The 27,217-nt window shown below is 56.0% G+C and overlaps 2 protein-coding genes across 6 annotated transcripts in view; both read right to left on the bottom strand.

Moving 5' to 3' along the window:
• The window catches only part of PDE2A (phosphodiesterase 2A), a 91,340-nt gene extending 81,026 nt beyond the window's left edge, over positions 1–10,314 (bottom strand). Inside the window, exon 1 of the mRNA XM_047690861.1 lies at positions 10,023–10,314. Within this exon, the coding sequence (XP_047546817.1) occupies positions 10,023–10,093 (71 nt within the window). The 5' untranslated portion in view covers positions 10,094–10,314. The remainder of the gene's footprint in view (positions 1–10,022) is intronic.
• Positions 10,315–20,505: 10,191 nt separating this feature from the next.
• Positions 20,506–27,217, bottom strand: part of ARAP1 (ArfGAP with RhoGAP domain, ankyrin repeat and PH domain 1) — a 61,033-nt gene continuing 54,321 nt past the window's right edge. For 4 of the 5 annotated variants that reach the window (XM_047690854.1, XM_047690857.1, XM_047690856.1 and 1 more), the window contains 5 exons: positions 23,716–23,798; positions 22,987–23,037; positions 22,763–22,826; positions 21,434–21,583; positions 20,506–21,129 (listed from right to left, as the gene is read on the bottom strand). In XM_047690854.1, coding sequence (XP_047546810.1) covers positions 21,112–21,129; positions 21,434–21,583; positions 22,763–22,826; positions 22,987–23,037; positions 23,716–23,798 — 366 coding nt within the window. In that variant the 3' untranslated portion in view covers positions 20,506–21,111. Of the gene's footprint in view, positions 21,130–21,433; positions 21,584–22,762; positions 22,827–22,986; positions 23,038–23,715; positions 23,799–27,217 lie in introns of those variants that run through there. The other variant, XR_007120867.1, reaches the window with a different exon arrangement.

Here is a 27,217-nt window from a genome sequence, read left to right as displayed (position 1 = left end):
AGGGGTGCTTCTGGAGGACAGTCTGGAGTTGCCACCCATCTCTGCCTTGGAGGGAGGACACTGAAGAACTCGGGATATGCTTAGATGGGTGAGCTGGGGGGTGGGGATTGTCAGTCCTCCTGTGACCTGTCTACAAGGCTCACCTGTCCTCAGCCACCTCCAGTGCAGCCATCTTGCCTCTTACCTGCATCTCCATACCAGCCTCCTCCCTGGCCCCTTTCATTCACCCTTCACTTGGGGCTTTCAAAACCCAAAGCTAACCATGACCCTGATTCCACCCTCCCTGGCTTCCCTGGGTGAACTGGGCTTCCACAACTGTCCCTTCCCCCAGCCCAGCAGCCTGGGCCCTGCCACCATGACTTTCTGCTGTTGTGTTGGCTTTTTGTTTAGAATTAACTTCCTCTCCTCCTTCACATGTAAAACTCCCATTCATTTTTCAGGGCTAAGACCCAGCATCACCTCCTTGGGGAAGTCTCCTGATCAGCGGTCCCAGCGTGGGCTTTCCTCCTTCCCTGGGCTCACCCCTTAATGTCCACTGCCTTCCTCTAACAAAGGGGAGGACAAGGGCTGTCCAGCCCATCTCCACGGCCAGGGTGCCAAGCACAGGGCAGGGGAGGCAACGGCATCATTGAGGAGGGGTGGGATCCATGAGCATGTGGTTCTGTGGGGGCCCAGGACACCAAACCCTGCGAATGACATTCTTTAGCAGCCCCAGTGCTACTCAGGTAGGGGGCAGGGTGTTGGTGGCAGAGGAAGCTCCAGACTCCTAGCAGCCCACAAGGCACCTGTGAAGACACGCAGAAAGAACTCTGGTACCTGGATCCCACCAAGCTTCAGAGAACATGACAAAATCCATGTGCAGAAGCAGGGCCTGGCTTCTGGCTCCATCTGAGACCAACCAGCTGTGTGACCTTGGGCAAGTTGGCACCCTCTCTGGACTTTGGGTTCCCACCAACCATTTGTCCCTCCAGACCTCTATTCTTTGTCTCCTTTGACAGGCTCTGGGGGGCATACCTTTATTCCGGCTCTGGCTCTCAGATCTACAGCACTCTCCTTGTCCCTTGGGCCTCATGGATGCTAGTCCCAAGTACCTCGACATTCCCTCTTTTCTCCCTTCATCCTGCCCCATCTCCACAATGGTTGCTTCATTAAAGTGCCTTCAATTAGACCATTTTAGTGTGTCATCTGATTCCCCACTACAAAACAGTGCAAACTCCTTGAGGGATTATTGAGGTGATTAAACAAGGTAATTTGGAAAATAGAAAGGGCAATCTGTGATCATTAGTTCTCTCCTTCTAGCCCCCAAACTGCACCCCACTTGGAGTTTTAAGATAACTCTGAATTCTCTGCCATGGGAAAGATGCGGTACCAGGCTGCCTGCTTCTCTGCTCTCTACCCAATCCCTGCTCAGCCCACAGCACCAGGAAGCCTCTGCCCCCACCCCACCCAGAGCCCAGTTCTGAGCCTCACATGGGCCTCTAACCTGAGAGTCCCCCCACAGTTCAGCCCAAAGGAAGGTAGCTGCCTGTCTGCTCCCTCCCTGCCAGGGCTGCCAGCAAGGCCATTGCCTCCTACCCATCGTATCCCCAGCTCCACTGGTGTCTTTGAATCCAGCCCCCTCCCACTAATCTTAAAATTCCAAGAAGACAGTGTCTCTCCAGTTTCCCAGGGAAGGGGATCTTCCTGCTTGCAGTTTCCCACTGCCCAGGCCACCAGGAAAAGCACTGTGGGGCTCAAACTTCCCCGTGCTCACTGGGCCAAGCTATGTCCTTCTCGGGCCCCTCCATGGCAGCTATAGCTTAAAGGGATTTCAAAGAGTTTGTAAACCAACTTCTCTGCTAGGACAGGATTTTCATCTACAGTCTCCCTAACCAGGCTGCCCAGCCCCCCTGTTCACACCTCCCTGCACCAGGGACTGGAAGCTCATCCCTTCCCCTTAGGGGAGTCCCTTCCCCATGGGACTGCCCCATCCCCCCCTCATTGAGCTAAGCTGTTTCCAGGACTCCCCTACTATCCCAGCACTGATTCAGTACTAAGACACCAAGAAAGGATTATAGGGAAAGCCTTGAATGTCAGAACAGTAAAAACCTAAAAAAGCATCTGATGCAAAGATGAGACCCCCTCCCCGAGGTCCCACTCCCCTGCCGGACTCCTCTCTACAGAATCACCGTGCTCCAGGAATGACAGACTTCACAAGTGCCCGGGAGGAGTCTCACAGCAGGCAGAGGCTCTGGTACAAACTTCAAAGGCAGCATCTGAGGCCTCAGAGGAGTGGAAAGGCCCAGGTGCAGGAGGTGTCCTCATGCCACGGAACTGAATCCCTACTCTGAGCTCCCCATCTGCTCCAGAGGCTGGATGGAAAGAGGCCTTCTAGGCCAGACACACCCTTCTCTGGGCTGCGAGCCTTGCCATCTCACCCTGAATCCTGCTATGTGATGCTGAGTCAATCATTAGCCCTCTCTGGGTTTCAGAATTTGTATCTCTAGAAAAGGACTGGGCTGGGAGCCCCCGAAGCTCTGCTAGAGGAGTGCCAGTACGGCCTGTCCCCCATCTCCATGGCATGATCCCGGACCTGAGCCTGAACACAAAGATGCTACGTTCCTTTAGGGCCTATACTGACGAGGAGGGTGTCCCAGAGTCTTCCAAGGGAAGCCCAGCCCTACACGTGACAGCCACCCCCCAGCCCAAGTCCACACGTACCCTGTCTCTACCTTCAGGCAGATGGGACTCAGGAGAGAAAATGTTGAGTATCCACATCTTGGGCGTGGCTTTGCTGGGTTCACACACACACTCGTACGTCCCTGCCTTTACGCCGAAACACAGACACACGTATGCACGGAGACGCACACCCACAGGCAGTTTTATTAGAACATGAGTGCATAACACTGTACACAGAGGAGCACACACTCACATACACATTACCATTTACCAATAACCAGGCAGGAAAATGGGTACTCACATATTCACACATATTAATATGTCCACACTTTTATACAAACACTGACCCCCACACCCTTACACTCTCAGACCCATAAATACACATGCACAATGGGAAGCTCACATTCAGGTTCACACACACACAGAAACACAAACCAACCAGTCTTAGCCCTCATCTCAGGATCAAGCAAATCACAATCTAGTAGAAACCCAGATTCCAAATGCAATTGTCATCCTATATCCAATTCCAAATCTAAACTTGTCCCAGAACTGTGAGGAAGTAAAATATCTTGTCCTCTGACTTATCCCCTTCCATGTGTCTGTGCCTGCCATGTCGGGTCTGGTGTCTCCTCAGCCCTCTTTCCTCCCTATGCCAGGTCAGCAGTGCCCTCTCACCCTGGGCCCAGTGGGAGTGGAGAACAATGGGCTACCCTTCCTCCACCCCTCATCTCTACTACTTGTCCAGCCTCCCTCCCTCTGGCCCTTCAGACAGGAGGAGAACCCAGGCTGCAACTGACTGTGCACAACAGCAACCCCTGCTGGAGACAGGTGGCATTACAGCACAGCTCTATGGTGTAGTTCTCACTCCCCAGGATGGGGTGGAGGGTACAGGGTAGAGGAAGAAGGAAAAAGAGGAAGAGGAGGAGGAGGAAGAAACTGGGAAGAAGTGTGGCGGAGGAAGAGGAGCAAAGTGCTGGGAGCACCACAGGTGAACTTCAGAAGTCTCAGTTTGTGTTGTTTCTCCAATCCTAACCATTCAGCCCAGGCAAGATCAATCTTCCCAAAGTCCAGCTCTAATCAGTCCCTGCCCCTGCTCCAAACTCTTGGGAAGAGCCTGGTGGGCCATGGTAAGCAGTCCAAATTCTCAGCCTGGAATTGGTTGTCTGGGGTCTGCCTAATCCACTTCTTAACCTCCTATCCCTAGGAGCTCAGGCTTTGCCTTCTGTCCCTTGAGTCAGGTCTTCGTTCCTCTGTTGAGATTTCTAATTGTCTGTGTCTTGCCTGTCCTTCAGTGCCTGACCTTTGCTATCTGGAACAATCCATGGAAAGAGCAGAAACTTTGGGAGCGGGCAGACATGTGCTCCAAGCCTGACTTCACCAGACACTGGCTGAATACCTTTGGGCAAGTTATTTCCCCTCTTGGATCCTCTGTTTCTTCATCCAGAAAACAGCAGTCTCTTGGGTTTGTGGTAAGGATTAAATGAGATCATAGATGTGAAAACAGTGCTCTGGAAGCTGTAAACTTCTGTGTGAATGTGTGAAGAGTCCTAATTATGGCTTAATCCCTTTATCCCTACCCCCACCTGCATGGCCCAACACACAGCAGGCTGAGGGGTCCTGAGGGAGGGACTGACAATGCTCCACTTTTGGGCCCTGCATCCCCCAGCCCCCTCCAGGGCCTGTCCCCAGCCCGCCTCAGCAGCACAGTATGCATTTGGACGCCAGGTGGCTGGACTAAGTATACTTACTGCGAACTCATGCCAGACTACAACTCCCAGAATGACTCACAGCCTGCTATGGGTGTAGCCGCTGGCTTAACCCCTTCCTCATAGAGCCCTTTTCCCCATTGCCTCCTCTGAGGGTTAGACCCTGACCAGCCAGGGCAGCCGAGGGAGGTGGTCTCATGTCTCTGAAGGCCCTCGGCCCTCCCACGGAGCATCCACACTTCTCAGCATTCCCACCTCCATGGCTCCATTTCAGACATCCTTGTGTCTCCCACACGATGACAGCTTCTGGGCTCTTAGATCTGGTCTCTCCCCCTCCAGGCCCCCACTGAATCTTTCTAAAAGTGTGGGTGAGGGTGGGTGGTTTATAATGGCAACAGCTAACCTTTATGAGCACCCGCCGCATGCCTGCCACGAAGCTCCCCACTTCCAGATTCTTCAGTCATTCAGCCAGGAAAGTACTAATATTCCCAGTCCACTATTCACACAGAGTTCAGAGAAGTTAATTAAGTAGCTTGCCCACACAGCTGCCCAGTAATGGTGCCGATATTTGACCCTCCACCTGTCACCACCTTTTCTACTCTATTCTCCAAGCCTCCTCTGGCTTTGGAGCTGGGTAGCCATCGAAAAAGTGAGAACCCAGAAACCTCAGGGTCTGCATATTTCATAGCAACCACACTGTTGGGACGTCCTCCCAGATGTCTGACTTAAATCCCTTCTGCTGCACCAAGCCCCAGCTGCCTCCTGTTTTTCAGGGAGGGCAGTGAGAAGGGTGACTTCAGGGAATTCGAGAAGTGGGTCACGTCACTGGGGACCTGGCCTTTCCCAGGGAGCGGGCAGCTGAACAATGGGAGATAAATGTGTTGAAAACATCCGTTACTAAATATATCGACTTCCCGAGAGGATGGGGGTGCTGACAGGGAGCCTGTGGCCCCTAACCTAGAGGCCACAACCTTGTGGCTCAGACAAGCTGGGGCATTCAGAGCAGCAGATGAGGGTGTTCAGGCTGTCCCAGGGGCCGGGGGCTGGGGGCCCAGAGGGTGGGAGTCAAGCATGGAAGGGGGTGATGTCTCATCCTCCCAGACAAAGCTGCCAAGCCTAAGCTGGCTTATTTGCATATCACTTTGCATTCATTTGCATGCCACTTTCTGGAAGGGGCTCACTTTCAAGTGCTGCCTCTCCCCCATTTTCAGGGGCTCTGCTCACTGAGCATTTCATTCTCAAGCAAGGAGTCCCTCGGCAGGTCGCTGGGAGAGACCAAGAAGTTGCAAATTCCCAACGATGCCTACATGTCAAAGCTGCTGGGGGTACCCTGGCTATAGAAGAAAGTGCTTGCTATAGTCTAACCTCAATTCTCATTTCTCTCCTCCTTCATCTCTGCACAGGCCCTCCCATACCCCTGCACTTCATGCTTAGGCCGCTCTGACCTCCTTCAGTGCTCACATAAGCAAAACCATGCTTGCTCTCCCCTCAAGACCTTTGCACGTGGTGTTTGCTCTTCCTGGAGCTGTCAATTCTGCCTGAAGAAGTGACTCTTCCTTCTAAGGGCAGCCCCAACCACCCCTCCCCTGAAAGACCTTCCCTAGACACTGGCAGAGGTAGGGGGAACCATGGGCCTTCCTCCATGTGGCCATTGCTGTGTCCAGCGCCCTGCAGAGTTGGCCTGTTTGGATGGGCAGCATCCCAGGACACACCTGCTAAATGAATGAGTGAATCCTCACCTCCCTCCCCTGTCTCTCTCAGCCCCTGCCATCCCCCTTTCCCTGGATGACTTCACTCACCTGCAGGAGGGACAGAGCTGGAGAGGGCCTCGGTCCCTTACACCCCCTCCTGTTCCAGAAGACTTCACCCTCATGCCCACAGCCCACTCTCCCAAAGCCAGGAGGTTCCACACCCCTCTGTGCTGGTAGGAAGTTCTTTCTGTTGTCTATCCTCACTCCCTTTTTTATCTATGCCTACTTCTTTATCATTATTTTTGGAGAGGGGTCAGGGACTGCCCCATTTCAGTTTTACCATCTGTAGTGGGATAAAGGCTGCTTTTCTCTCCCTACTCTCTGCCCAGGATGTGTTCATACCACTCCTGAACCATTATGCTCTGGCCTGGACCTACTTGGGAGGAAGGACAGTGACCAAGGATGGAGAAGGGACACAAAGCCAAGCAGCCAGGCCATGGAGAGGAGCCCAGGATAGATATAACCACTCCAAGAGAAGGGCTGCTCAAGAGGGAAGGGATGAGCATCCTGTCCCACGGGGTATGTAAGCAGGGCTGGGTAGATCTGTGGGCAAGTTGCAAAGAAGAGTAAACCAACTACGAGAAGGCCCAGATGCTCTATATGTCCTCTCCCGCTGGGAGGCTGGACAGAGCCTAGATGCCCAGCCCTGTGCTGGGAAGCACAGGGAGAAGGCTCCTGCCTCAGAGAAACTCCTTGGTGGGTTGGGTGAGGACCACGCACCCAGGGGGCATCACAGAGGAAAGCAGAGTCTGGGCTACAATCTTGATACGTACTGTCGGGGAGACTGCAGGGTGGGTCATGGGGTCAGAGGGAGGGAGAACCAAGGAGGGCTTTCTAGGGGAGCCTTCCTATTCAAAAGCTTTTCCTTAGCAACTTGGTCCTATGAAAAGAAGTCCAAACCCCTTAGCCTGGCATCTGAGACTCTACCGAATCTGGCCCCTCCTGTCTTCCCTTCTTCTCCACTCCCTTCTTGCTCCCACCAACCCAAACTCTTTCTGTCCCTTGGTCACATAGCAAGTTCTCACACTGACCCACCTTTACATGCTGTTCCCTCTGCTCTTTCCCACATGGGCTATTCCTATCCATCCTTCAACACACAGCTCAAGTGTCTCCTCTTCTGAAGCCCTGGCTTGGGGGGTTGGGCCCCACAGTTCCTGGGGCTCCCTCTGCACAGCACCATTCACACCACAAGGCTGTAGGTTTCCAGTCTTGCCTCCCTCATCAGACCAGGAGTCCCTGAGAGCAGGGTCTGGGGCTGTGTCCATTCTGTGTCCCTAGTGACCAGCCCAGTGGGCAGCAAGCAGGCATTGGACAGTTGCTGTTGAGGGAATAAATGAATGGGTAAACACAACGCAAGAATGGGAGAATGCTGAGTGGGTAGGTTGTATAGGCCCAAGCCCGGGGAGTGTAGGCCTGACTTGACAGCAGCCTGGCTCAGGGTGAGACTCCCAGGCCATTAAGACAGAAGGCGGGTACTGCTGGGAGCTCTGCCTCCCCTACTTGGCTAGATCCCAGCCAAGCCATCAGCAGTCCCTGGGGACGGGAGGCTAGAGTGGGAAGCAGCAAGAGTGGCAGGAGCTGCTTGGTGGGCAGGGGCAACTGGGGGGTGCAGGGAACATAAAGGCGATTAACTCTCACCGAGCTGAACCAGCTCAGGCAACCAACAGGTCCCCTACAGAGCCTGAGGAAGGAGACCGAGGTTCGCGTCTGCTGAGGAGCTTCAGCCCTGGCCTTGCAGCCAGAGGAGGTGGACAAATCCACAGCCTCAGTTCTGGGTGGGAAGAGGCAACTCCATGATTTCCAACCCTTGGCACCCTGACTAGAAACCCGCTGGGGATCTCTTCTGTTCCCTTGTTGGCCTGAGCTTTCCAGGGGCTTTTCCCTCCAAAACCCTGACCCTCTGAGGTCCTGGCACCACCCCTCCCACCTGAGCCCAAGCCCAAGCCCAAGCCTCCTTGACATTTCCCTTCCCACCTTCTTTCCCAGGCCCTCCAACTTCTTCCTTTGGAAAGGCCCTGGTCACCTGCCCCTTGGTCCACCTGGTCCCAGACCTCCTAGATGCCCACACCTGCCTGGCCTCCACCCTGGTCTCCCTGCCCCTTCGCTCTCTTCCAGTTCCACTGTGACAGTGCCACTGAGGCAGCTTTCTCAACCCCAAACCTGATTCTGTCCCTCCACCACACGGAGCCTTGCCGGGCTCCCCAGGACCCTCAGGGTAAAGCCCAAGAGGTCTGGAGTTCCCAGTCCTACAGGATGAGGCTGCTGCCTCCCCCTTTAGCCTCCTCACAGCTCCAGGCACATGGCCCATTCCCCCCCCCCCCAGGGCCTTTGCTTATGGCGCTCCCACTCCACCCCCACCTGTTAGCTTGATCCTGATCTTTATGCTTAATTATTCTCAAGCTATTTTATGTCTAGGAAGCTTAGGAGACCCCAGAGGGCAGAACCATTATTGCCTGTTTCTTTCCTGCCTCTCCTCTCAGGGTGTAGTATGAATTGTCCTGGGCTCACAGGGGTGGTCACACATTCAGCCACCCCCGCCCTGCCTCAGTGGGCCAAAGTGTCCCAGCTGTGTCTTCAACCACCAGGGGAAGGCAATAGCCACCCACGCCCAGGGGGATGAACACACACACACACACACACACACACACACACCAGCCACACAAGCACCAATATCCACTCACACACACCAGCATCATGCTCACACACCCACACTCGAACACTCAGGTTAACAGACATCCACGTCTACACACACACACACACACACACACACAGCGCAATGCTAGTATTCACGTGTGGGCAAATAAGCACACACACATGAACGTACTGGAATCAAACAATGCACTCGGTATGGGGGTCACTCTGCACATCTTAACATGCCTGCGAACACACCAACTCTCACATACACACACCTGTGCTGACAGGCAGCGCAACCTGCACCCACACGTGCACAGATGAACTCGCACGGTCACACCGCATGGCTCACGCATCCGGACAGGTTGCTGCCCATCCCACCACCCAGGACTCCACAGGCCCCTCCGCACCCCACGTGTCCCCTTGCCCCTCACAGAAGTATGCACACACATACCTTCATGTGCAGGCAGAGGCCTGCCCCCCTGAGGACTTGGGGAACACATGTCACTTGTCACCCACCTTGGCAGCCCTCAGATGGTGGAGGGCCACCTCCACAGAACCACCCCCCCACCTGCACAACTAAACCTGCCCCCGACCCACACCCCCGCCAGCATGTGGAGGACCACGAAGCTGGTGCACGAGGCCTCATTCAACTAGCCCCATGGCTCTCTCCAGGATGGATGTTTTGGGGGTAAAGTTGCCTAAACTGGTGGCTGTGAATCCCAATCCCATGAAAGGCAATTGCCCCAGACCCTGTTCTGTGCCAGCGCCACTCTTATTCATATTCATGTTTGTTTTCTCCCTCTCTCATTCTCTCTCTCACACACACACACACACACACACACACACACACACACACACACGTGGTCCTAGACATCTCATCCTTCTCCAGGGTTCCGAATCAGTTTAATCTCGGTGCCCCCCACCCCCCGCCCCTGTCCCCGCCCCAGAGCTCCTTGGAACTCCCTGCAGACCTCCCCCACCCCCAGCCCCTGGAAGGATAATTCAGGTTCATTACTAACCCCTCCCCCAGCCCCTTCTATGGGACCCCAGCCCCATCGCCTCCTAGGTTGATGCCAGACACCCCCAGCCCTGTGCAGAGGCCCCCCAGGTTATAGTCCAGCAACCAGGCTCCCAGGAGCAGGGTTGATCCCCGATCCTTCCACGTGGCTCAGCCCCACGCCAACCCCAGCTCTTCACAGGCACTCCCAGGACCCTTGTCCCTGGTGCATCTTGCAGCCGCTTACCCAAACCCCAGCCCCTCGATAGTACTCACGGCTCAGCCGGTCGCGCTGCCGGGTACTGCTGGCTCCTGCAGAGGATGGAGTGGCCGCATGCCTGCCCCATCGCTCCTCATCGTCTGCCTCCCCAGCCAGACTAAGGTGGCACCTCACCCTGTCCACCCTGCCCGGGGTGCCAGGCAGGGTGCCTGGCCCAGTAGGCACGGGGACCAAGAGCGGTAGCCTGTCCCCAACTCAGCCTGGACTTGATACCCCGACCCAGTGCTGCTGCTGCCCCAGTTGCTCCCACCTCTCCTGCTGCCACTGCCTCTGCCGCTAGGCTGGCTCTGGGAGGAGGTTGGAGCAGGTCTGATAATGCAGAAGGGGGAGGGAGGAGGGAGGAGGAAGAGAGAGGCCCAGACAGAGAGGCTGAGAGGGAGGGAGGGGTAGAGAGAGACTCTGGCTGGGAGAGGAAAAGAAAGATTCACACACAGAGGAACAGACAGAGACAGAGAGAAACAGACAGGAAGGAAATGCGTGAAGGAGAGAAGAGCAGGATCAGAGCCTCAAAGAGATCAAGACGGAAATATAAAGAGATCAGAGAGGCATAGGGAAAACACATACAGATGAACAAAGATAGAAAAGAAAAAAAAAGTAAAGATGGGAGACAGCGAGCGAGAGAGAAGCAGAGAGAGGAGCCTAGAGAGGTAGGAGGATGAAGATTTGCACTGTGCATGGACTAAAATGGGAGCTAGGGGTGAGGGACAGATGAGTGGGACCCAGACCCTGCACTACCCCATTCTGGAGGCCCTCAGGGTCAGGGGACACTTCTGAGCCCTCCTCAAGTATGGAAGGGCCCCGCTCCAGGCAAAACCAGCTACTCTGGGCTCCCTTACTGAGTCTGTATCATGGTCCTGGGGTGTGTCCCCAGCATGGAGCTGGGTACACAGGGGGTTCTGGGGACTTTTGCTAAGGTCGTTTGGACTCAAAGCCTTGTCACAGAGTCCACTTTTGGTGGCTCTGCTTAGTCAGAACACTGTGGGACCTGATGCTGAAGCATGCACTTTTTTTTTTTTTTTAGACTTTATTTTTAAGTAATCTCTACAGCCAATATGGGGCTTGAACTCACCTCCACTAACTTCTTCATTCATTCACAAACACCTACCATTGGCCAACTTCATTAAATAGGACTCAGACTGTTCCTTGCCTTGGAGAAGCACCAAGTCAAGGTGTGTGTGTTGGGGGGGGGTGGTTATGACTGGTAGTGTGACAGAAGCACAGTGTCTGTCATGCCCAAAGAGGACCCTAGACTCAGTCTAGGATTTGTGAACATTTCTGTAAGAGAGGATACCAGGTGGGTCTTTAAAGGACCCCAGGAGAAGGGGATGTACTCACCAGTAACCTCACTTCTCTGACCAGTGGGGGCAATACCCCTGGCCCCACACGCCAGGATCCAGGCTGCAAAGCCCATGAGACTGAGTGAAAACATAGCCCCTGTTAATGGGCACAGGGGGAGGGCACACAACATTGGTGGGATGGACAGGAATGACCTGGCTTGTGCATGAGGCCTGTCCAGGCTGACAGAAGTTGGTCTTCTCATGGCTGAGCAAGTGTCAGGAAAGAAAATGGGAGGGAGCTTTTGCTTCCCACTGTGGTCCCCGAAGGTAAAATTTCAGACCTCTGAAAGCTCTGGCCGAACTGTTTTCTCAGCCTGACCTATACCTGGGACCTCGCTGCCCCATGCCTTCCAGCTGGGAAGGCATTTTTCAGGCCCAAAAAGTCCAGGCCCTGGACCATGTCCAGACTCAGCCTCTCACCATTCCCCTTCACGGCCCGAGGAGCCCAGCAGTCAGAAGCTGAGTCAGAGGGGTTCAAAGCAGGGCACCTCCAGGGCACAGGGGAAGCAGGTGCACTAAGGCCTCACCTACCACCCGGCCTCCTCTCTGCCCTCCCACTCTGGAAACGGCAGTGGAGGCCTCATCTTCAGAAATTTCCTGGGAATATACTCAAGCAAGTCAGGGAGGAGGGAAGGTCTCCCCCCATCCCACTGCCACACCAGACTCTGCAGCTGCCCCAGAAGTAAGGAGTCTGCAGAAACGAAGCTCAAGAGCCAGAACTCCTGGGTCCTAGGGTACTCCCGGGTTAGAGGTAGGCAGGCGGAAGTTCAGATCCCTGCTCTGCCACGTGCCCTGGGCAACTTATTTAACCTCTCTGAACTTCTATTTAGTTTTCTCATCTGAAAGGAGAGGTCACAATTTCCAAGCTCAAAGAACTGTGAGGCTTTGGAAATGTCTGCCAAGTTCCCAGTGGAGAACCTTCTTCCTCCCCTCCCGTCCCCTTAAGAGGTTGAGTTGATCAGGCTGTGAGAGTAATGGCCTTAAATGTTGGGGCAGGAGCTGCTGTAGGGCAGTGCCGGGATGGGGGAGGCCTCTGAAAGGGGAGAGGGCCCGAGGTTTCCGGCCTGCTCTCGGCTCCTCCGGTTGCTTGCGGCCTGGGAGGCGGGGCCCGCAGGAACCCTAGGCCCGGAGCGCTCACGGCGAAGCCCCGCCCCGCCGCAGGCCCCGGCCGCTCTCCCGGGTGCTGATCCGGGCGTGCCGCGCTCACAGGCCTAGGCCGTCGTTGTGCCGCCTGTCGGCAGACCCCGGTTATGGCTAGTTGGCAGAACCGGCGGGAGGTGAGAGGAAGCCGGGAGGGGGTGGCTGTCCCAAGCGACGCGAGGGTGCAGCCTCTGGGATCCAGCCTCCGCCCTGCGCCCACTGCCTCTCGAGGACTGCAGGCTCCAGCTAACTCCTCATTGCCCAAGAACGCGGCTTATTCCCAGCGCCCTCTCCCGCCTCCTTCCTGCTTGGCTGTTTCCCTCCCACCTTCCAGACGGCCCCTCCTCTGTCTCTCTCGCTGCCTCATCCTGTCTTTGCCCCCTCAACATGGGTGCTCCTCACAGGAGCACCAGGCCCTCTTTCTCCTCTTCCTCCACCCTGGCCTCAGGGAGTTCGGGGCCTTCCCCCAGTGCACCATCTCCGAGTGCTCCCGTGCAGGCCAGCCCTCTCCCCAGGGCTCCAAACCTCCAGTACAGATTGCCTCTTGGACATCTGTGGGAACATCCCAGAGGCCCTCACACTCAAATATTCAACATCCCACATATCTTTTGTCCCTAACAAAGGCATCAGCAAACTTCTAATCCTGTCTGGAAACTTCAAAGTCATTTTGCCCCTTTCTTCTCCTGCACTTCCTGTGTAAATCTGTCACCTTCCTCTCCCTCTGTAATCCTCTCTTCTGTCCACTGCTTCCATCCCTCCAGGCCCAGCTTACTTCCCCCTTCTCTGGTCTTTCTCCAGCCCCTCCAGAGCCCTCAACCCCACTATTCCACTCTACCCTGCCCCTGGTACTATCTAGCTCGTCATATAACTCTTCCTTGAAAGACTTGCATGGCTCCTCAGTCCCTTCAGGATAAGGGCCAAGCTTGTCAGCCTGGTATTTGAAGTCTCTCGGGTTTGCTCTGACTGACCTCTCCATTCTCTGCTCCACACGGATGAGGGTCTAGTCCCTAAGCGCACATCAGTCCTTTTTTCCTCCTTGACTTGGTACCCTCTGGTTCCCAGGCTCACTTCCCCCTCTTCTTGCTTTTCTCTGCCCATCCCAAATCCTGGCCTAACCTTCTTGGATCAGTTCACACACTCCCTGCCCTCACCCACAGGGGACAGGGTAGACAGGAGGAACCACTGGGTTCTGGGCTGAGCAGCCTTTGGCTGCCTCCCTCTTCCCTGTCATCTGTCTTACCGTTCCACACCCCCTGCTCAGGGTCACCTCATTTCTTCTACTGGATCACACTTCTCTCAAGGACAGGCCAAAGTCCTCTTCACCTCAGCCCCAGTCCGTAGCCTTGGGGCAGCCTCACCAGGTCCGAGTAAGAAATGTTGAGCAAAGTAAGGAGCAAACACCGGTGAGTGCAGAAGTGAGACAGTGCTTGAGAGCTCGGCACAGGACCACACCAGAGCAAGGTCTCAAGAACAGGCTGTAGGTGGATTGGGCGGGGGGGGCCCTGATTGCCCCACTCTGTGGGAACCACTGCCCCACCCACCCACCCAAGGGCAGACTGAGTCCATGGAGTATCCCTTGGCCTTCCCAGGGGAAGGCTGGTAATTGGCAGAACATGGATTTCATGGAGGCTCAGCCTGAAAACTCCTGGGTGACTCCCTCTGGCTGGGAGCCAGGATGGGCCCGGATCTGAGTCTTGGCAACTGAAGCCCAGGGGTGAGGGGGAGGGAGTGGGGAACTCGGCTCCATCTCACAGTGCTTCTCTGCCTCCCACTCAGCCAGGAGGATGCCACCTGTGGCTTCAAGGACAATGGCTGAAGGAGCACCAAGTCCTCACCAAGGGCCTGGCATACTTCCCTGTGTTCCCACACGAAGGACAGACCCCATCACGCCACAGGTGACAAGGCCCTTGTTGACAAAGGAATAAAAAGCCATGCCAGGCTCCAGAACAGCTCTAAGCTGTATGGCTTCTTCAACACCTCGGTAAGGTGGCTCTGGGGACCCAGAACTGAGGGTTGAGGCACTGTGTGGGCCTGCTTCAGGTCCAGGATCAGTCTGAGCTGCCCCATGAAAGAAGGGGTGACCTCACATGGGGGTAGTAAGCTCCCCACTCCTGCTGGGCGGGGGAATGAAGTGGTGGAGCAGATGGCCAATTCAAGAAGGGGAGAGGCAGTCAAAATTCAGCCCCTCAGCCCAGAACCCAGTAATGCTTCCTGTCTCCACTGCCCTGTGGATTTGGTGGGAGGCAGGGGGTGCTGAACTGGCCCACTGAGGATGGAGAGATTTGGGATGGACAAAGAAAAGGAAGAGAGGGAAGTTAGCCTGAGATGGGGCTAGACCAGATGCTTAGAAGGGCCTTCTGCCTAAGGTCAAGGTCATCTCCTTGGATGTCTGTCTGGAATATGGACCAGACAGCACAAGATGCCAGAGCCAGTGGAATCCAGCCCCTTATGGTGCAGCGGGGAAAACAGGCAAGAGGGCAGAAACATGCCCAGCTCACACAGTGAACGGAGGGCAGGCCAAGACCTAGGACCAGGGACTTGTGGCCACTGCCCCACTCCACTACCTCCTCCTCCACACCTCTTCTGCTGGGGCACACCGCTAGGAAAGAAGGCTATGGATATAGCTCCTGACCCTGGGGAGGTATCCCCAGGAATGTGGCATTTCAGCAGGATAGGTCTGAACAGACGTGGCTTCCGTGGCTTCATACTCTGGGGAAGGTTTCGCCTACCCTGGGGTTCTGGCCCCAGCTTCCTCACCTCCACCACCCTCCAGTGAGGCAATTCTCCTTCCAGGAGGCCCTGAGCTACCCACTCAGCCCCAATCTACCTCTTCCCCCTTAACTCCCCGCACCTGAGCGGGGGCGGGAGGGGGTGTGACTCAGTGGGATAAAGGCAGCTGCTATATTTGAATGATTATATAAGCCAGGAGGGAGGCAAGGTCGGTAGACAAGCTGAGGCTGGGCCCGGGAAGCAAGGTCTCCTCCATCACACAGTGCCTGCCTGGGCTTGGACAGGACTCCACGAGGACCTGGGAGGTGTGAGCTTGCATTGCTGGACTGTGAGGGGTGTACTCCCTACGGCTAACCACAATAGAAAGGCTCTGATCCCTCTCCACCTTCTTAGAAAAATAACCCTGTGGCTTCTAGAAACCTTATGGCCAAACTTAGACTAAGCCCCAGATCCTCCCCTTGAACTCTTCCCAGAAGGAAAGACAGAATGGAAAACATGGTTTGTCACTGACTCAGAAAGAGTGCTTGCTGGGAGGGGGGCACCGGGCCTGAGGCTTTGCTCACCTGCACCTTCTGGGAGGGACCTGTGTTCCTTCTCAGCCACGCCACTTACTAGTCACCTGACACTGTCAAGTCCATGCCTTGGTTTCTTCACCTATAAAATGAGAATATCTTCCTCATGGGGTGGGTTTGTTGTAAGGATCAAATGAGAAAACACAAGCAAAGCCTTAGCCCTGGTGGTGGTGGGGGGCTTCACTGTGGCTTTTCAGTATTACCATCTGCGTCACTGTCATTGTCAACACTAAGGACTGGCTGGAGCCCGCCCAGATTGGAATGACGCCTGTGCCCCAGTGACCAGTGACCCGGGTGGAAGGTGGGAACCCAGAGGAGAGAACTGATTCTGAGAGTCAGGAGCCAGACTTGCTGTGTTCCCCTAAGCAAGCTCCTGCCCTCTCTGGTCCTCAATTAGTAAATGAGCCCTCAATGAAAGACCCCCGAGGCCCTCAGCTCTGGAGCTCTTGTTTGCAAGAGAATCCACCCTCCCCCCAAACTGGGGATTCGTGACTTGCGGCGTTGGAAGCTGCAGTGCTTCAGGGTGGGGGTATCCTGGGCTGGTATGAGCTGGGGGTGGGCGCCAGCACAAGGCCCATCTCCTCAGAGCTGCTTGGCAGCTCCTAGAAGGCCATGGGGGGGCCCTAGGAGGAGGAAGGCTGTGCCCACCCAAGCTGTGTTACCATGACGCTGGTCTCCATGGTGCCAGGCACACAGGAGGAGGGGCTGACGTGACAGGATCTGGAGGCTCAGGCCCTTGGGTCCCCTAGGCCTGTCCCTCGGTCCCCATAAGCCCCATGAGGTCCCCAACCTAAGGCCCCCAGGAGGGAGGGCAGGAAGGAAGCACAGTTTCTACCTCAGGGGGTCGAAAGAGTGCTAAGATGACTCGGAATGACTGAGGCGCAGGGGGAGAGAGACAGGAGCAGAGAAGTGGCAGAGAGGGAAGGACTGAGGAGCTACAGAAACAGACGGAGAGAAAAGCGGGTGGTGGGGAAGACGGGTTGGGGGGGAGGAGGACGCTGTAGTCAGGGAGTGGGCTGTGCCTCCCAGGCTGACAAGCGGTGGGAGGGCTGTCCAGCCCATCTCTTTGGTCTCAGTGTCTTGAGGTGGTTGGTGGTGGGAGGACAGAGTGGAGGAGGAGGAGCAGGGTGGGGGCAATTTTCCTAGAGAGCTTTGTTGTGGGGGCGTTCAGACACGTGCCATGTATGCGTGTGTGCGTGTGTGTGTTGGAAGTGCAGGCTGAGGTGTGCAGGCACGTGTGTACAGGGCATGTGTGCGCCCGTGCCACTGTGTCTCCAGGGTGATAAATACAGCAGGAGGAGCTGGAACCAGGGCAAAGAAAGTGCGGAAATTTCCACAAGCTGAGAGTGGTGTGGGAGAGGGGACATGCCAGAACTGGACCAGCTCGGGCTGACTGGGGAACCCTGCCCTGGTAGCTCCTCCCCGGGCCAGGCCCTAGCTGGGGTCAAGTGACTGGACACAGGCACACATACTCTTAAGTGCGCACAGTATGGAAGAGCAATCCAGAAGAGCTTCCTGAAGGAAGTGTCCTATTGGAGGAGAGGTTGGGAGGTTCATGCCAGCTGTACTTATGTGTATATGTGCGACAGACAGACATTCCCCAGCAATTAGGGCCTGGATCACACGTTGGTCACAGAGCTAGCTAAAGAAACAGGAATTGTTTCTGGTGGGGGAAGACCCCAAGGAGCCCATTTGACTAGGATGTGGTTACATTTAAGAGGCAAGAAGGGCAAAACCCCAGCACCAGAGGCATGGGGAAGAGGCCCCCAGGGCACTAAGCCGCACCACAACGGGCTGTTCATTGCAGGGTCACAACACCTTGCCCTTGCATCATGCTGTTCCGTCTTCTTAAGACACCTTTCCCCCTTAACTCCATCTGTAGAAATCTGCTCATCTTTGTAGCCTCACCTCCTCTGTGGAGTTTTTCCTGATCAATACCCCTCCTGGAAGTGCTCCCCCGCACCGGCATTTACTTATGTGCTCCCCCTCAGTGTCCAGTAAAGCTCTGTATACAGTAGGTGTTCAAGAAGGGCTTGTTGAAGTAAAAGATACGAGGCCTGGAGAAGACTCTGGATGCCAGGTCTCCCTAGACATGTGCGGGAAGGGGATTACCAAGGGATAGTGTGAGTTACTTCACACATATTAGCTCATTTAATCCTCCCATTAGTAGGTACTATTAATACCTCCAAAGTAGATGTGAACAGTGAGGATCAGAGACCTCAGGAACTCAGCCACGGTTCCAGAGCTTATACATGGGAGCGTGGGCATCTGCCCAACGGGTGTCCAACACCCATGTTTTTTCCCAGTGAGCTGTGGGCAGTGGGGGAGCCACCAGAGCACGGGGCCCGGTGAGAAAGTCTCCACTCCAGGCCTCCCTCCAATCCCTTGGATCTGGGGGAAGGAGAAGGCAGGGCCCATCTTCCCCTCCCCTGTCCTATGGATTTCTTGCAGAGCCTGGGGGTCTCCCGAGGCCCTCCAAGGCTGCAGAACACTTTGCAGGGTGGGCGGGTCGAGCAAGAAGGAGGTAGCAGAGAGAAAGAGTGAGACAGACAGATATCCCACCCCATTGCCCAGCCCTTTCCCTCTTCCCTCCTCCCTCTCCATCCATAATGCTCTCCACCCAGACTGACTTGCCACAGCCTTCTCTCCCAGGGCTCACTGTGGTCAGGCCCAGACTTGGGTCACCGGGTCCTTCTCTCCAAACACCTCAACCCGCCCTCACCCTGGCTTCACCCCTTCCTACCACGTATACTGGCAAGGCTTCCAGTTTTCAGGGCCAGCTTGGGGGTACCTCCTCCTCCAGAAAGCCCCCTCTTCTCCTAGAGCTGCTTCCCACCCCTCAATAGGTTTAGTTCTGGGATCTTGACACATCCTACCCCTCCCCCACAACCCCAACCTTAAATGTGAATATAAACCACTCAGGGTTCCAAGAGGCCCCATTTCTTGGAATCCCTGTGACCAAGACCAGCAGAGTCTCCTGCCCAAAACCACCCATCACGCTGTTGTCATTGCCGTAATTCATTACAGTTGAGACCTGAGGCTCCTGTTGGGATGTTGTCCCTGATCCCAAGGGAAAGCACTTTAAGTTATTATTAACTCCTGACAGTTCAGATCCCCTCTCCCAGGGGACATATGGGACCACTTATAAGAGGAGAGAGAAGAATTTAAATCAGGAGGGATACAGAAGAGGGAGACTCCCTCCCCCTGAAAGAGTGACTATAGAAACGGACCTCAGGTTTGATTCAGGAAAGCTATGTGACCTTGCACAAGTCACTTCCCTTTCTCTGAGCCTCCCTTCTCTGAGCTTCCTCCAGGAGGAGACAGTGCAGAGAGCAAGGTGCTGACCCACAGTGGGTACTTGGAAAAGCGCTACTCTCTCCTTCTGGCTCCTAGATTCTCGGAGTCCAAAGCACTTGGTGTTGCCTTCCAGAACATCACTAGTCTTGGAGTCAAAGGCAGGGCCAGGTCCCACCTCACACTCCAACAGAACACCACCTGGGCCTGGACAGCCACACTGGGGTCTCCAGAACCTGCTCAGGGACGGTAATGTTGAGCTATCCATGGCTGCCCCCTGGTGGCCCAACTGAGTCACTGCAGCCAGTTCCTGACCCTGGGCAGCAAGGCTGGCAGCCTAGCATTGGGGCATTTCCAGTCTTACCCACCAGACTCTCTCTAGGCCTCAGAACTAGCTGGTCAATCCAAGGTGAGATCCAGGGAAGAATTCCAGCCCCTGAGCACTTGGACGACAATCTTGTCCTAGCTGCAGGCAGAATGGTCGGACTTTCAATCTGTCAGCCTGGCCCGGAGCAGCCCACCTAGGGGAGGATAAGAGTGGGACTCGAGGGGCTTAGCCCCAGCCTGTGAAACTGGCCAGGAGACCTATTCCAGTCTGATATCCACTCCCCCTCCTCAAGAGCCTGGAACACAGAACCTGGAGGAGCTTTCAGCTCCCCAACACCCCATTCCTACACTGGCCTTCCCCAGAGTGGGAACATATGAATCAGAGGTCAGGTGACCCATCTCCACCCCCTTTGCCCAGCCCCCACTGGCTGAGGCTAAGGTTGGGAGGTCAGCCTGTCTGCTGGGCCCCTGGAGAGAGGGCGGTAATGAGGCTCTAAGCAGAGGCAGGAATGTGGTGTCTGGCACCTTCCCAGGGAGTCCCAAATAGGTCTCTTCTGAACAGCTCATTATCTCCCCCACTTGCCAGGGCCTTGTCTTCCTGGAGGAGGCAACCAGGGAGTGCCCAGTGAGGGCAGCCTCCAGGGGTAAGGCAGGGCCCATCTCTGGAGGGCCATGCATAGGGACACCTGAGGCTCTTCTTCCTAATTTAATAAAGCTCCTGTGACTCTGTGACCTTGTGTCTCAGAGGGGCTGGTGGGGGGCTGCCCTGAGTCACTCCCGGGCTACACCCAGGCCCCGGCCCAGACTCTAGACTGCAGCCAGGAAAGGGGCTTGCTCCAGCTGGGGTCTGTCCTGGCCAGGGTCAGGATAGGCCTTCCCAGCCCGGCTGCACAGGCGTGCAATGGGGATGGCATGGAGCTGGGCCTGGGGCAGGAGGGAGGGGCTAAACAGCTCAGGGCCCCAGGTTCCCCCAGCTTCAGGGCACGAGGCACTCACCTTTGGGCCTCCTGAACTCCTGGCCCTTCCTACACCAGAGCACCTGAAACCCCCAGCCAATCACAGGCCTCAGCAATATAGGATAAAATATACAGATATATTTATATTATCAAAAGGCCCCCAAAGTGGGGAAGGGGCACCAGGAAGCCTGGGCCCTCCCAGTCAGGCTAGACTGGAGGGAGCTCCTGAAGTCCCCCAGGCCTGGCTCTAGGCTACAGAGAAACATACCCAAGAGCTCCCTCCCCATCCCAGCTCAGTGTTCCTTTAGAGCATCCACCGCCGTTTGCTGCTCTGGAGTCTGGGACAAGGGGGTGGGCACCCTTCCAGCGGGGCCCCAGGGCCTTGGGCCTCTGCAAGGATGGTGGTCCTCCAGATCTCCTGACTGATGCCCATCCCATCTCCCCAACCCCTCAAACTCAGTGTGGGTGACCCTGGTTGGGGAGCAGGCCAAGCCAGGGGCGCTGAGCACCTGGACAGAGCCCATGAGAGGTTCCTCCTCAGGCAGACCCTGATGCCCTCCGCTTCCTGGCCAGGGAACCCCATGCTGCAGTCAGGATGCGGGGTGTGGGGGTGAGGCTTCCTCATGCACTCCCCGCTGGCTCACACTGGGCACGCAGGGCACGAGGGTGTCTGAACAGGAAGGCTTCGTGGCAGCAGAGTCCCAGAGGCAGGGGCTGGCTCTTGCACGCTCAGACGTTGCGGAGGAGCTGTGGGAAGCCACAGAAGGCCAGATTCCATAAGCACGCTGGGAGGGTTCACAGGGCCGGTGGCCTGCTTAAGCTTTTGCAGCTACTTGGGAATGCCAGCCTGGGAGTACTCAGGTCAGCTGGGTCCCCCAGGGCCATGCAAAGAGGGGGCTCCTGTGAACTACACCAACCGAAAGAGCCTGTCAGGACGCGGAGGAGGACGGGGGGTGTCTGGCAATCAGGACAAGTAGAGAGGGGACTCAGGCGGAAGGCACACCCCAGCCAGGCCCCAGCCCTCTGCCCACAGGGACAGAAAGCCACTCACGGAGAGGGGGTCCGCAGCGAAGGCAGCCACGCTCCGGCGCATCTCGTTCTCGCTGCCACGCAGGGGGATCAAGGACACGCTGCCCAACCGGACCTCAGGCGCTGCCCGGGACACACGGGAGGGCTCCGAGGGCCACACCAGGCCGTCGTGCTGGGGAGGAGGTGAGAGGAGGGCACTTGGCTCCCGATCCACCCACCATTCCCAGAAATGCCTCCAGCTCTGAGCTGAGGGGACACCCTCAGCTTTGATCCCAGTCAGTATGAGAAGCAGCAGTTAGAGGAGAACATGACTGTATCCCTGGCAAAACGCAGCCAGTGATGTTGCTCAACAACTCCCACCTCCAGGTCCACAAACTGCTCCAAGAATACGGTACCCAGAAATCAGTTCTAAAGGAAACACAAGTGCGCCTCCTTCCATTGGGAGCCAAGACTATGGAATCCACCTGTTTTCCCTTTAGGCTTGACTACCAGGAAGCTCAGGGCCCTGGTACAGTTCTGTCTTCCTTTTCCCCCAGACAACTCTGAGCTCTCGTTTAAAATCTATGGCTTGAGTCCAACCCCCTCCCGCCACCCCATCCAACCCCTTCCTGGCCTGTTCCCACCTGGCCCAATGTGGCGACCACCTGACTCCCTCAGTCTGTCCTCCCCTGCAGGCCGCATCCAGAACGAGCCCTCTCAGACAAACCTGCACACCACTTTCTCACTTCAAACTCTCCCTTCAAACTGCTGACGAGGTTGAATTCGGCTTCCTGGGAATGGCCTTCAAGGCTCTGAGATCTGGCTCCTGACTCCCTCCCTTTCCAGTGTCGGCTTCTGGCACTCCTGGCCTCTCTCTTTGCGCCCCACCATGCAGGCTGTAGTTCTCTTGCCATGCCTTTCCATCAGCTGTTCCTCTGCCTGGAAACCCCCCCACACCCCCACCGCCTTTGCTGGGTGAAGGTTCTGTCACCCTCCAGCTCAGCTCCCATGACGCCCCCTCCCTGCTGCCTTCCCCACCCACCCGCCACCTTCCCTAGCTAGCAGGCTCCCTGGGCTTTTTTCTCTGTCTCCACACACTGACCACACCAGGCTATTTAACAGGCCACTTCGAGGTCTGTTCCTTTGCACCTGCAGAGACCCGAGGAAAGGGGCTGCACCCTTGGTCTCTAGCACGCCTGGCTTGGGGATGGACCAGAGGGGCCTCTAGGAAGGGCTTACTGAGTGAATGAACAAACCAATGAGTTCAAAGCAACTCAAAATCTACTTGAAGCAATTGGTGGCCTCTAAAGCAAAGGAACAAACAGACCCATCCCCCAGAAGGATGCCTCCCAGGACCCCCTCCACCTGGTACCTGCACGAAGAGGAAGGTGGCAAACCACTCCCGGAGTTCCATCTGCGTCTCACAGCAGAGGTACCTGCAGGGTAGGGCACAGATCTGGACACTGCCAAGTGCCTGTCTCCCCAGCCCACGGCCTCCAGGCAGGGCACAGAAGTGGACAGTGGGGGAACCCCACAAGAGGGGACACATAAACATTTCTCCACAGCCTGGGGTCTGAGGCTAGGGCCCTCACTCACCACTGCTGCTTCTCATGCTTCTCAGTCTCGTGCACCACCGTAAAGCCCCAGCTGCAACAAAGGGCCAGATGGAGTCGCATGGCCACCCACAGAGGCCTCCCAGCCCAGGTGCCCAGGACAGAGCCCAGATGCCTGGGGCAGAGCCGGGGGCAGACATCAGGGCCTTCTTGCAAGCACGGCACATTCTGGCCACTGCCTCTTCCTCTCAGCCTGCACCCACCCCCACCCCACCCCCAGGCCTGCCCTAGTCCCTGAGAGATAACCAGGCACAACCCGCAGATGAGAGGAGAAAGTCAGGAAACTAGGTCAGGTGACCACAATTCATAACAATAATAGCGGCTAGGCATCACTTTCCATCTCAAAAACATACACCACCCTCTGAAACAGGTGTACCATTATTCTCTGCGTTCTACAGATGTGCAAAGTGAGGCCCAGAAAGGTCCCAGAGGCAGTCGGTGAGGATTTCAATCCAGGCCAGTGGCATGCAAACACGAGCAAGCATAAGAGTCCCCACGACGTCTTGTTACCATGGACTGGTGGCCCCACCCCCAGGACCCATGACTCAGCAGGTCTCGGCTGTTTGCATTTCCAGGTGACAGTTGCCACCGCTGGTCTGGGAGACCACACCCTCAACACTACAGTACCAACCCCTGTCACGTTCAAAGCCTCCGCTGTGCTGCACCCCTGACCATGGGTCCTGAGCTCTCACAAGCCCCAGCCCCAGCTCACCAGGTCGGGGGTCGCAGTTTCTTCTTCACTCCCAGGTAGACTTTGAGACTCCTGACAGGCCACTCCTTCTCAGGCCGGTGACTCTGGGGTGAGGGAAGGCAGAGGGAGGGCACTCAAGTCAGCTGGGGCAGGAACTGCAGGGACCTCCCCCCTCCCTTTCCCCAGCCCCCTTTGCATCCCAGCACAGAGAACCTCCTCCAGGAAGCTTTCCAGACAAAGCCCTTCCTGTTCACCATCCAGCCCAGCTGAGCCCCCCAGGCCTCTCTCCCTGCAGCAGCATCAGACAGTCAACCCTCAGTCCCTGAGGTGGCTATTCCAGCAGGACACAGAGCAGTGATCCTCAGGCCCTCCCTGCTGCCCCAGCAAACCGGAGAACTGACCCGCAGCACCATTGCTGAACTGTGGAGGGAGAAGCCTGCACGTCATCCTCTGGCACCAAACTGAATGAGCGTGTAGGACCTGAGAGCCTTGGCTGGCTGCTCGTCTGTCTCTGGTTATTTATTCCTCACCCCTCTCCACCCCACGGAGGCTCCAGGGTTGACCGTGTGAACAGAAGACTTGTGGGGTCAGTAGCTACTAGCTCTTTGGTTCCACCAGGGGAAGGCTAATGACTCATGCTGAAGCAGGACGGCTGCTTGGTAGACCAAAGGAAGAACTTTCCAGTGGTCTAGGTCAGGAAGCAAGAGACCGATGTACTGGGGAGGGTCAGTGGCTCACAGACAAGTTCGCCTCTGGCCCCCCTCTGCATATGGGTCTGGGCTTGGAAGTAGCAGGCTGGCTCTGAGGCAGGGGTACAGGGACAGTGACCCCCAAGGAAGAGGCGGATTGGGGGTGAAGCTCATGAACCTTCCTCTTGCTTCGGGGGCCACCTGCTCGAAGCCCTGCCCCACCAGGCACCCCAGGCACCAGCCGGGAGCCAGGGTGGATGGTAGGGGAGGGGGACTCACTTACAACCAAAACTGGGGGTCAAAGACTGAGCCACCTCCACCCTGCTCCCACCATTGCTCCCGGCCACCCCCAGGCATGGTTCCTCTGCAGGAACAAAAAGGGGGAATAGAGGTTGGCTGGGGACTGGCAGACTCCCTGTGAGGCTGCATAAAGGATGAGCAGAGACCTGGGTGCTGTCTCAGGGGATATAGCTTAAGAGGACTTACTGGCCCTATTGCCCTGCTTTCACCCTGATCCTCCCTGAGAACCAAGGCCCTGATGGGGGAACCCTATGTCTCCTACACATGGCACCCGACCTGACAATGGCCATGTGCCCAAGACGGCCTCGAGCAAACTGGGCTGCAGGCAGGAGAACATGGGGCAGCAGGATGGGAAATCAGGCTGCAGACATTAGGCAAACACGGTGTGGGTAGACACAAGGAGGAAAACCTCCACGCAGGCAGGGAAAAAGAAGGAAGGCAGGGAAGAAGCCAGGCCCAGAGCACTGAAGACATCAGACGGCAGGTTGGAAGGAGCCAGGTGATGGGGATGAAAAGACTTGAGACAGAGGTTGTGAAAGAAATGGGTCTGTGGGCAGGGAAAACAGCAGGCTCCGGGCAGGACAGGGGAAAGGATGTGTGGAAAACTAGGTTGCAATATGGAAGGCAGCAGGCTGAGAGAATGGAAAGCAGGCTGAGGGCCTGGAAGAAGTTGAGCTGTGGGTGCCAGGGAAAGAGAACCAGAAGCAAGGGGTAGAGGGAGTTGACAGGGGAAGGAACAGGCTCATGGGTGTGACACAGGAACAGGGATGGTTCCAGTCAGGGTGTGGGGAGAACTGTGGGAATCAAGGAATTCAAACCAGGCTATGGCTCCCTGAGGATTCGAAAAAACTGTTCTCAGACTCCACTTCCTCAGGCTCTGGTCTGTGCGGTGTATGCATGGCACGTGTGGCTGAGACAGGGAGGGAGAGGGGGACATCAGTCAATGTGGGGCTTGGTTTCCAATCAAACAGCTGTTTCCAGCATCTCTGAGGTATGAGGTCACTAGAAGAGAATACAGTTCGCCCCTTGATGCTCAAAGAGCTCTGGAGAAACCAAGATTTTCTAGAATGTGACTTTTCCCCAAATGCCTCCAGGTCTTTAACAACGGAAGATGCCTGGGCCGAGGCTTGGGTGTTTGCATATCCTGAATTGCCGGGTGTTGTCCCAATTTCAAATATTCTGTCTGTTGTTCCATAAACCAGCAAATACCAGAATTACCAACACCTAGGTAGCCAAACCACACCCTCCTGGGATTCCTATCAGGGCGCAGGGGCTGGCTGCCATTGGGCGAGCACCATTTGGCCCAGCACTGATCAGCCCAGCTACTGAGGCCTTGATTCCTGTACTTCAAGGACCAAAGAACTGAACTCTGATGCTAAAAATCTGGGTCTGAATCCCAGGCTACCATCTAGAGATTGCCTTAGGCAAGTCACTTGAAGCCTGTTTTCTCCCCTGTGAAATGGGGATGATATTCCTCCTTGTAGGACAATAGTGAGATTAGGTACGGGGAGGGCTGGGCACCAAATGTCGCTCAATAAACATTACCATTTTTTCCTTTTTCTAGTTCTCCTGCCTTTTCCCCTCTGTGCTAAGGGATCAGCAGCTGCTTTTCCAGGTGCCTCAGCCATCCTCCTTCCCCTCTGCCCACAATGATGGTCTTATTCTGCTCCAAGGGGCTCGTATAAAGAGGGGGTCAAGGAAATAATATCCCGGAACCAAGGGAGACTGAGTGGAGGGGTGAAAAGACCCAGAAGTAAGTAATCATAGAAGGAGGCAAAGGAGAAGAGAGGAAGCATTCCCCACAAGGGTCTGTAGGAGCCCAGATTCATTAATAGAGGTGGAGCGTGCAGAGAGAGGGAGGTGATGGTCCTAGTCTGCCTGCTTTGCTTCCTCCATGGCAGCTAGGCCTGTCCAGTGTCCTCAGACGAGGCAAGGGGCAGGAAGTGCTGGAATCACTGCTAGGGCAGCGGTAGGAGCTCAGGCTAGAACCCTGGGCTTGGAAACACATTTCTGCTGCCCACCCCTGTGGAACAGCTATGCTCTGTGGCTCCTGAGGCATAGCTGGGACCCACAGGGTCATCACAGGAGGCAGGTTTTCAGTTGAACTCAGTAAGGGCCTTCTCCCAGGTGGAACTATCCCCTAAAGACAGGGAAGTCCCGAGGGATGGATACAGTCCCCTCTCCCACAGAGTGTGCACATAAGGGCTGGCCAGCAGCCAGGGAGGATGAGCAGGGGCTCCTACCAAGGGAGGATTATACCACAAGCCTGTGGAGTCCCACCCCAGCACTTAAGAATCAGGGCAGTAGCATGGACATCCTGACAGCCTTGAAACTCTCTCCAGGGTTGGAAAGAGGAGGACCCCAGGGGTGGCGGGAGATGAGGGCTGGGGCTCTAATTCAAACCTAGGGGCCTCCATTACTGGCCCCACAGATCCTACACAGAGTCCTCTGGAAAACTGTAAAGCATCACACTGATGGGCGTTCTACCTTGGGGAAAGGACTCTGGGGCAGGGTTGGAGGTGAAGGGCAGGAGT

Source organism: Lutra lutra, chromosome 10 (assembly GCF_902655055.1).
Source record: "Lutra lutra chromosome 10, mLutLut1.2, whole genome shotgun sequence".
Taxonomy (NCBI): domain Eukaryota; kingdom Metazoa; phylum Chordata; class Mammalia; order Carnivora; family Mustelidae; genus Lutra; species Lutra lutra.
The sequence above is the reverse complement of the archived record's forward strand: the minus strand, read 5'-3'. Positions and strand labels throughout refer to the sequence as shown.